The 10,037-nt window shown below is 43.8% G+C and overlaps 1 protein-coding gene across 1 annotated transcript in view; it reads right to left on the bottom strand.

Moving 5' to 3' along the window:
- Positions 1–691: 691 nt before the first annotated feature.
- LOC135553219 (SR-related and CTD-associated factor 4-like) overlaps positions 692–10,037 on the bottom strand; it is a 50,492-nt gene continuing 41,146 nt past the window's right edge. Inside the window, exon 13 of the mRNA XM_064985393.1 lies at positions 692–1,009. Within this exon, the coding sequence (XP_064841465.1) occupies positions 776–1,009 (234 nt within the window). The 3' untranslated portion in view covers positions 692–775. The remainder of the gene's footprint in view (positions 1,010–10,037) is intronic.

Genomic DNA, 10,037 nt, shown 5'->3' with positions numbered 1-10,037 from the left:
TGTCATCACCGTTCAAATCTATCCTGTCGGTTCATGAAGCGGTCTCTCCCCTCAGGCCCACCTCTGGACCAACCCCCTCCTCTTCCTCCTCTTGGAAACCCTCTCACCTGCTCCCCAAACCTCCCCCAATCCCTGTCATGTCCCCCAAACCCTGGCCTCTCGCCCCTGAAGTGTCTCCCGCCCTCCCAGTTGCCACCTTCTTCCCCGGGGGGTCCGGGCTGGAAGGGATGTCTGGGGGGTCCAGGCTGGAAGGGATGTCTGGGGGGTCCGTGAGGAAAGTCCTCCATGGACTGGTGGCCCATGGGCATCCTGAACCCACCTGGAGGGCCCCTCTGGGGGGGAAACATGGGGTTGGGGCCCCTGGAGCCCATCAACATTGGGGGCATGTTGGGGGGAGGGAGATGAGGGGCAAAAGGGGGCTGGAGTTGAGGGGGTGGTAGTCCTGAACGAGGCTGCATGGTCATCATGGCCATCCTGGGACCCAGTAACACTGCTGCACCTGGAGGACTCATCACGGCCCCTGGCCCTGGAGCTCCCAGCTGGCTGTCTGGAGCGTCTGAGGGGCCAGAGAGGCCACCACTCCCCCAGCCTTGTCTTTAGACCCCGAGTCATCATTGGTGCTCCTTGGTCCTCCCACCACTGGTGGGGAAACCTGCAGACAGAGCAGACATAAAACATATGGGTTCGAAAAGTTCAAATCAAACAAAGGGACTAACAACATATCTTCAAACGCGTTCGTGATTATAAAAAGGTTAGTTTGGACCTCTTGTATATTTCATAACAAATATGTTTTAATTCTACAATGACAATCTGAGGGGGGGACCATGTTTGTTTGTGATCCTCTAGTTATTTGATTCAGTTCCATACTGTTGCACCAAGTGTTACCTGGAGGTATCTGTGTGGGGTTGAAGCCAGCGGGCAGGAAGGAAGGGGGTCCACCGGGGGTGAGAGAGGGGGGTGGGGGGCCAGGGGGACCACCCACAGACCCTATTGGCTGGACTGGAGGCACCTGGAGACACACAGAAACACAGGAATATCCCTGTTAAGACAAGATCAACTTTCTCCGTTTCAACTGTTCTGAGAGCAAAGGAGGGGGACTTCAATATTAGGAAGGGGTTCTTAATGTTTTGTTCACTCGGTGCATGTGGAGTGCATAACAAACATTATAAATGTTACACAGTACACCCCCAACATGTTACACTGTACACCCCCAACATGTTACACAGTACACCCCCAACATGTTACACTGTACACCCCCAACATGTTACACAGTACACCCCCCAACATGTTACACAGTACACCCCCCAACATGTTACACAGTACACCCCCAACATGTTACACAGTACACCTCCAACATGTTACACCAACATGTTACACAATACACCCCAACATGTTACACAGTACACCCCCAACATGTTACACAGTACACCCCCAACATGTTACACAGTACACCCCCAACATGTTACACAGTACACCCCAACATGTTACACAGTACACCCCAACATGTTACACAGTACACCCCAACATGTTACACACAGTTACACCCCAACATGTTACACAGTACACCCCAACATGTTACACAGTACACCCCCAACATACACCCCCAACATGTTACACAGTAAACCCCCAACATGTTACACAGTACATCCCCAACATGTTGCACAACGCACATAATTAAGCAATTAAGGCTTGAACACCTGAACCCTCATTGTCAATAACACACTGCCAAGGACCTAATTCATACTCTTATAAAGGGGCTTCGCGATATTGTGATTTTATTTTACCGCATACAAGTTAAAGTACTTGAACACAACCTTTTCAAGCTTCTTTTATTCTTATATGAAAGCTAGCTTTGCTGTTATACTTAAAAGAACATCGTGCTTGATTGGGGGCGGCCGGTAGCCTCGTGGTTAGAGCCAGTAACCTAAAGGTTACTGAGCTGACAAGGTAAGAATCTGTCGTTCTTCCCCTTGAACAAAGCAAGTTAACCCACCGTTCCCGGTAGGCCGTCATTGTCAATAAGAATGCGTTAACTGACTTGCCTCGTTAAATAAAAAGGTTACATTGAGCTGTTTTATAATGTGGTGCCTGCATTTCCTCAAACTTTTATTTTAGCATTATAAACTAGGTGGTTCGAGCCCTGAATGCTGATTGGCTGACAGTCGTGGTATATCAGATCACGGGCATGACACAACATTTACTGCTCTAATGACGTTGGTAACCAGTTTATAATAGCAATAAATCCCCTCTGGGGTTTGTATATTGGCGTTGTGCCTAAGAACATCCTTAGCTTAGTTGGCAATATACCAAACCCCCTCGTGCCTTATTGCTTAAATATACACTGAGTGTGTAAAACATTAGGAGCACCTTCCTAATATTGGGTTGCAGCTCAATAACATTGCCCTCAGAGCAGCCTCAATTCGTCAGGTCATGGACTCTACAAGGTGTTGAAAGCATTCCACGGGGATGCTGGTCCGTGTTGACTCCAATGTTTCCCACAGTTGTGTCAAGTTGGCTGGATGTCCTTTGGGTGGTGAAACCTTCTGGTTACACACAGGAAACTGTAGAGAGTGAAAACCCAGCCGCGTTGCAGTTCTTGACACACTCAAAGCAGTGCGCCTGGCACCTACTATCATACCCTGTTCAATGGCACTTCAATATTTTGACTCGTTCATTCCCCCTCTGAATGGCACACAGAAACAATCCATGTCTCAAGGCTTAAAAATCCTTCTTTAACCCGTCTTCTCCCCTTCATCTACACTGATTGAAGTGGATTTAAAAAGTGACATCAAGAAGGGATCATAGCTTTCACCTGGATTCACCTGGTCAATCTATGTCATGGAAAGAGCAGGGGTTCCTAATATTTTGTACGCTGAGTGTGTATTTCACAGCATGTTTTTTTTTTGTCTGTAGGTGCCCAACATAACAGGTGTGTTTTGGCTCAGTCACTCATATTTTGAGGTCTATAGAGCCCGTCTCCATTCCTGATTGACATTGACATAAACTCAAGAATATTACAGAATATGACGGTGCCACGATGAAAGTCACTGAGCTCTTCAGTAAGGCCATTATACTGCCTAATGTTGGAGATTGCGTGGCTGTGTGCTCAATTTTATACACCTGTTAGCCACGGGTGTGGCTGAAATAACCAAATCCACTCATTTGAAGGGGTGTCCACATACTTTGGACACAACTACTCATTCAAGGGCTTTTCTTTATTTTTACTATTTTCTACATTCTATAAGACATTAAAACTATAGTAACCAAAATAATGTTACAAAAATTGAAATATATTTTATATATGAGATTCTTCAAAGTAGCCACCCTTTGCCTTGATGACAGATTTGCACACTCTTGGCATTCTCTCAACCAGCTTCACCTGGAATGCTTTCCCAACAGTCTTGGAGTTCCCACATATGCTGAGCACTTGTAGGCTAACGAGCAGTGTTTGTGCTGAAACTGACATCTGGCTGCACATGTAACTATCTAGCCAGTTTGACTGTATCATACCGGAGTAGCTAGATGAGCAATGCCCATTGCCTGTATTATAAGTTAGCAGCGTGGCAGTTTCCCAATGTTTGGTATTGACAATTAACTTTACTTAGCTAGCTAGCTAGCTAGCTATCTATTAGAAGAATGTAGCCAGCTAGGATATATTGTCAACATTGATTTGTGGTGGATGATCTATAAAGCTACAGTGCAGGCTCGTTGGCTTGTAACTACTACTGACTAGTTGGCTAGCTAACTGGCTATAATAGCAGCCAAGGACATTTGCTAGTTTATTTGTTTGTGCTCTGATTTAGTTAACACAGATGACATCAGCCATATGAAAAACCTTCCATAGCAAAAATATCCCAAGCTAGCTAGCTTCCTTTGCTTGTAGCTTGCTTCTCATCCGGCTGGTGTGAGCTATCTAGCTACAACTGCTAGCCTGCTACTAGCTAGTTGCGGATTTTGCGCAGGCAAACAAGTGCTGGTTCTGTTTTTAAAAGGTAGGTTCTTAAATGGAGAAAAATGAGGACGTGAGACCAATAAATTGATACATCTTATAAAAACTGTTGCACCTACAAACTTAAGTCAGAACTACATTTTTTTTAAAGTCCAAATGGTCACTTTATGGACGCTATAGTCTAGTTTTAATCTGACGTCTAGAATTTGAGCTAGGTAAACTCTGAAAACTCAATTGCTAACGACCCTGTTAAAAAAATCTGGCATGTGTTTCTCGGTAACTGCTGGACGGCTCATGATGAGAAGCAGGGGAGTGTGATGTGTACCTCCCAAGCTGATTTGTGAATTTTCATCGACATTGGTGTCATATTGGCTTACATATGATAACAGGCAGATTTGTATTTAACATTGAGCTTCAACCAATACATACTATAATATCATCAATGATACTATTTAGGACTATGTAGCATTTGCAAGGTCATCAACCGCTATTGTTTCATTTCAACTCAGGGTTAAACTAAAAAAAATAGACAATACATAAGCCTCGGGATTCAAACTCTGGTTGATTTCAAATTAAATCTACCAGATAAAAATTCATATTTTAGATTTACGTCTGCATCTAAACCAACATTTTAGTTAAAGAATAAGACTAAATCAAAAACGTAATTTAAAGTGCATTTTAAAGTTTGATTTGGTCACATTCTACAACTTAGATTTTTTGGTTGAGATGGAGATGTGAATCCAACAGAAATTATATACATTTATAGACACACTGGATATTAAATTGTGTTTGTTTGTCAACTCAACCAAATATTAACATTTGAAGATGCATCTTCTGCTTGTATAGTTCCATCTGTGCTCCTGACTTAAACTGTAATTAAATCCAGACTAGCTACAAATTAATAATTGATATGTTGGATTCACGTCCTCCATATGTTGGATTCATCTCCTCCAAAAAAATCTAAGTTAAAGAATAGGAATAAATCAACTCATACTTTAAAGCTGCAGTATGTAACCTTTTGGGTGACCCGGCCAAATTCAGCTATAGATCTGTCAATCTCATTGAAAGCCAGTCTAAGAAGCGGTAGATATCTTCTATATATCTACAGTATGTACTCTATTTCTATGTTCTATCTATATGTTCTATTTCTATGTTTCCCGTTCTTATGTTTAGTTTTTGGCGTCTTACTTTCGTTGTTTTTTTTACACCAGCTTTAAAAAACAGCTGAAAATACAATATTTTTGGGGGTTAAGGAAAATATATTTCACAGCGGTTTAGACGGTACAATAAATCTCTACACTGTACTTGCTTGTTTTTGTCCTATAAACAGAAATTAGGCAAACTTTTCTAATATTAGCAAACAGGAAATGGCAGAGAGCGATTTCTGCATTGTTCACCTTTTTAAAAGCACTTTAAATAAAGATTTGATTTAGTCCAATACTTTATCTTTGATATTTTGGTTGAGATGGAGATGTGAATTCAACATAATAAATTATTAATTCATAAAAGTTAGTGGCGCCGAAGACACTTCCCCTTTAAAATGTTAATATTCAGTTGCTTTGTCAACCAAACAACCAAATATAGTAGATAACTTTAGGCTAAGGTTCTAACAAACTAATGGAGCAGTTAAAATCCTTTAAAAAAATTAAAAAACACATCCATGGTGACGGAGGTTATTGTAACTATAAATGTGTCCTTATGTAAAAAAATAAATAAATAGAAAACGTGCATGTATAGCATGCAAAGGTCGCAGGTCGGTGGAAATCTTCACAATTGCTGTAATAATCTGTAATAATCTGTGTAGAATATTGAACAGCGTTGATCACATCGCACCATGTACTTTAAAGTAATCTCATTCTCAACTGCAATCCAGGTTATTGGGTTCTGCTATTAGATGAAGCACAGTGATAACACATTGAGTTGATGTATAAATACAAAATATCTGACATTGTGTTCCCATTTGAACTTTGTTGTGCTTTTAAAATGGTTGTGCAGTGATAACACATTTACATGACATTTACACAAATCTGACATTGTTTTTCCAGTTGGAATTCGGTTGTGCTTTTACACTGAACAAAAATATAAATGCAACAATTTCAAAGATTGTACTGAGTTACAGTTCATATGAGGAAATCACTCTATTGAAATAAATAAATTAGGCCCTAATATATGGAATTCACATGACTGGGAATGCAGATATGCATCTGTTGGTCACAGATACCTTAAAGAAGTAGGGGGCGTGGATCAGAAAACCAGTCAGTATCTGGTGTGGATCAGTCTGGTGTGGGTATCTGGTGTGGATCAGAAAACCAGTCAGTATCTGGTATCTGGTGTGGATCAGAAAACCAGTCATCTGGTGTATCTGGTATCTGGTGTGGATCAGAAAACCAGTCAGTATCTGGTGTGGATCAGAAAACCAGTCAGTATCTGGTGTGGATCAGAAAACCAGTCAGTATCTGGTGTGGATCAGAAAACCAGTCAGTATCTGGTGTGGATCAGAAAACCAGTCAGTATCTGGTGTGGATCAGAAAACCAGTCAGTATCTGGTGTGGATCAGAAAACCAAAACCAGTCAGTATCTGGTGTGGATCAGAAAACCAGTCAGTATCTGGTGTGGATCAGAAAACCAGTCAGTATCTGGTGTGGATCAGAAAACCAGTCAGTATCTGGTGTGGATCAGAAAACCAGTCAGTATCTGGTGTGGATCAGAAAACCAGTCAGTATCTGGTGTGGATCAGAAAACCAGTCAGTATCTGGTGTGGATCAGAAAACCAGTCAGTATCTGGTGTGGATCAGAAAACCAGTCAGTATCTGGTGTGGATCAGAAAACCAGTCAGTATCTGGTGTGGATCAGAAAACCAGTCAGTATCTGGTGACACCACCATCTACCTCATTCAGCAGCGACACATCTCCTTCACATAGAGTTGATCAGGCTGTTGATTGTGGCCTGTGGAATGCTTCCCCACTCTTCTTTAATGGCTGTGTGAAGTTGCCAGATCTCGGGGAGGGGGACTGGAACATGCTGTTGTAACAGTATAACTTTAGTCTGTCTCCTCGCCCCCCTACCCGGCCTCGACCCAGGGACCCTCTGCACACAGACAAGTCACCCACGAAGCATCGTTACTCATTGCTCCACAAAAGCCGCGGCCCCTGCAGAGCAAGGGGAACCACTTCTTCAGGGTCTCAGAGCGAGTGACGTCACCGATTGAAACGCTAATAGCGCGCTCCATCGCCTAACTAGCTAGCCATTTCACATCGGTTACACTGTCATACACATCGATTCATGGGCGACATGCCTGGTGAGTATTTTGCCCATAGAATAACTGGGACATTATCAGCTTCCAGGAATTGTGTAGCGATCTTTGCGACATGGGGCTGTGTATTATCATGTTGAAACATGAGGTGATGGTGACAGATAAATGGCACAACAATGGGCCTCAGGATCTCGTCACAGTATCTCTGTGCATTCACATTGCTAATCGATAAAAATGCAATTGTATTCATTGTCCATAGCTTATGCCTGCCCCATACCATAGCCCCACCATGGGGCACTCTGTTCACAACATTGACGTCAACAAACCGCTCGCTCACACGTCGCCATACACCTGGTCTGCCATCTGGCTGGTACAGTTGAAACTGTGATTCATCCGTGAAGAGCACACTTCTCCAGCGTGCCAGCGGCCATTAAAGGTGAGTATTTTCCCCACTGAAGTCGAACTGCAGTCAGGTCAAGACCCTAGTGAGGACGACGAGCAAGTTTCACAGACGGTTTCTGACAGTTGGCGCAGAAATTCTTTGGCTTGTGCAAACACAGTTTCAACAGCTGTCCAGGTGGCTGGTCTCAGACAATCCCGCAGGTGAAGAAGACGAATGTGGAAGTCCTGGGCTGGCGTGGTTACACTGCCAAATTCTCTAAAATGACATTGGAGGCAATTTACGGAAGAGAAATTAACATTAAATTATCTGGCAACAGCTCGTGGACATTCCTGCAGTCAGCATGCCAAATGCATGCTCCCTCAAAACCTGAGACATTGTGTTGCGTGACAAAACTGCACACTTTAGAGTTGCCTTTTGTCCCCAGCACAAGGTGCACCTGTGTAATGGTGTTTAATCAGCTTCTTGATATGCCACACCTGTCAGGTGGATGGATTATCTTGGTAAAGGAGAAATGCTCACTAACAGGGATGTAAACAAATTTGCGCACAAAATTTGAGAGAAATAAAGCATTTTGTGCGTATGGAAAATTTTGAGTAAACTTTTATTTCAGTACATGAAAAATGGGACCAACACATTACAAGTTGTGTTTATATTATTGTTCAGTATAAATAGTTGAAAGCACAGTAATCTTTGTGAACCCAGAAGTCATTTGGTCACCTGCTTGATTACTTACCATTTGGCAGAAGAGGCAAATTGCCTCAGGACTCACATCATCAAGAGGTCTTGTGAACAGGGAATAATCCCCCCAAAAAATAAATATACAACAGTGCACTGTTGGGATGCTGGAATTATTTTTGGATGAACGTACGAAGGTAACCTACTTTTTGAAGTGATTTGTTTGACAATCCGATGAAAATGTCATGACTGGTTGTGGTCATGGCACATTAAAAGGTAATAGATATGTCTTTACTATGAAAACCCATTGGGGGGACAAAATGTGGGTGCAGAAGCTGCCCGAGCGAGATTCAACAGCATAGTAATAACACACTGGGATTTCAACAAACTTCTGGCTGTCTTTTTAGAACGGGTGAATTAAAAAAAAGGTTGAATCTCATCGATCAACATCTCAACCAAATATTACCCACATTTCAACATTGAATTTTTTAAACCTTTTTTTAACCATTTATTTAACTAGGCAAGTCGGTTAAGAACAAATTCTTATTTTCAATGACGGCCTAGGAACAGTGGGTGAACTGCCTGTTCAGGGGCAGAACGACAGATTTTGTACCTTGTCAACTCGGGGTTTAACCTCCAACCTTCCGGTGACTAGTCCAGCGCTCTAACCCACTACCCTGGCTAACCACTAGGCCGCCACCTCTACACTCTAACCACTAGGCTACCCTGCCGCCTCTACACTCTAACCACTAGGCTACCCTGCCGCTAACCACAGGGTGGCCTAACCACCCTGCCGCCCCAGGGTAGCCTAAATGACGTGGTGTGCCCAGTGGGATGATACTGTGGGGACTGAACTGGCATCTGGAGGGCTGTTGGTGTCATATCCTTGACACACTCTCCACTGCCGCTGTGCCCTTTGGCAAGGCTCTTAAGCCGCAAAATAGCTCCTGGGACACGGCAATGTGGCTGACAAATATGTGTGTTTGTGTGTTGTCTGTGGTGTCACAAATGGACAAAAATAGTTGTATTGTTTACAGCATCCAAGTTATGGCATCACATATTAGAACCAGGGAGTCAGAGGAGGCTGGTGGGGGGAGCTGTAGGAGGACAGGCTCATTGTAATGGCTAGAATGGGATAAACAGTATCAAAACATACGGAAACCACGTTTGACTCCGTTCTATGAATTCCAGCCATTACAATGAGCCCGTCCTCCTCCTATCAGCCCCCATTACAATGAGCCCCTCCTCCTCCTACCAGCCTCCATTACAATGAGCCCGTCCTCCTCCTACCAGCCTCCATTACAATGAGCCCGTCCTGCTCCTACCAGCCCCCATTACAATGAGCCCGTCCTCCTCCTACCAGCCCCCATTACAATGAGCCCCTCCTCCTCCTACCAGCCCCATTACAATGAGCCTCCCATTACAATCCTCCTCCTCCTACCAGCCCCCATTACAATGAGCCCGTCCTCCTCCTACCAGCCTCATTACAATGAGCCCCTCCTCCTACCAGCCTCCATTACAATGAGCCCGTCCTCCTCCTTACCAGCCCCCATTACAATGAGCCCCTCCTCCTACCAGCCTCCATTACAATGAGCCCGTCCTCCTCCTTACCAGCCTCCATTACAATGAGCCCGTCCTCCTCCTTACCAGCCTCCATTACAATGAGCCCGTCCTCCTCCTACCAGCCTCCATTACAATGAGCCCGTCCTCCTCCTACCAGCCCCCATTACAATGAGCCCGTCCTCCTCCTACCAGCC

The sequence above is a fragment of the Oncorhynchus masou genome, chromosome 13, assembly GCF_036934945.1.
Source record: "Oncorhynchus masou masou isolate Uvic2021 chromosome 13, UVic_Omas_1.1, whole genome shotgun sequence".
In the NCBI taxonomy this organism is placed as follows: domain Eukaryota; kingdom Metazoa; phylum Chordata; class Actinopteri; order Salmoniformes; family Salmonidae; genus Oncorhynchus; species Oncorhynchus masou.
This window is presented reverse-complemented; position numbering and strand designations above follow the sequence as displayed.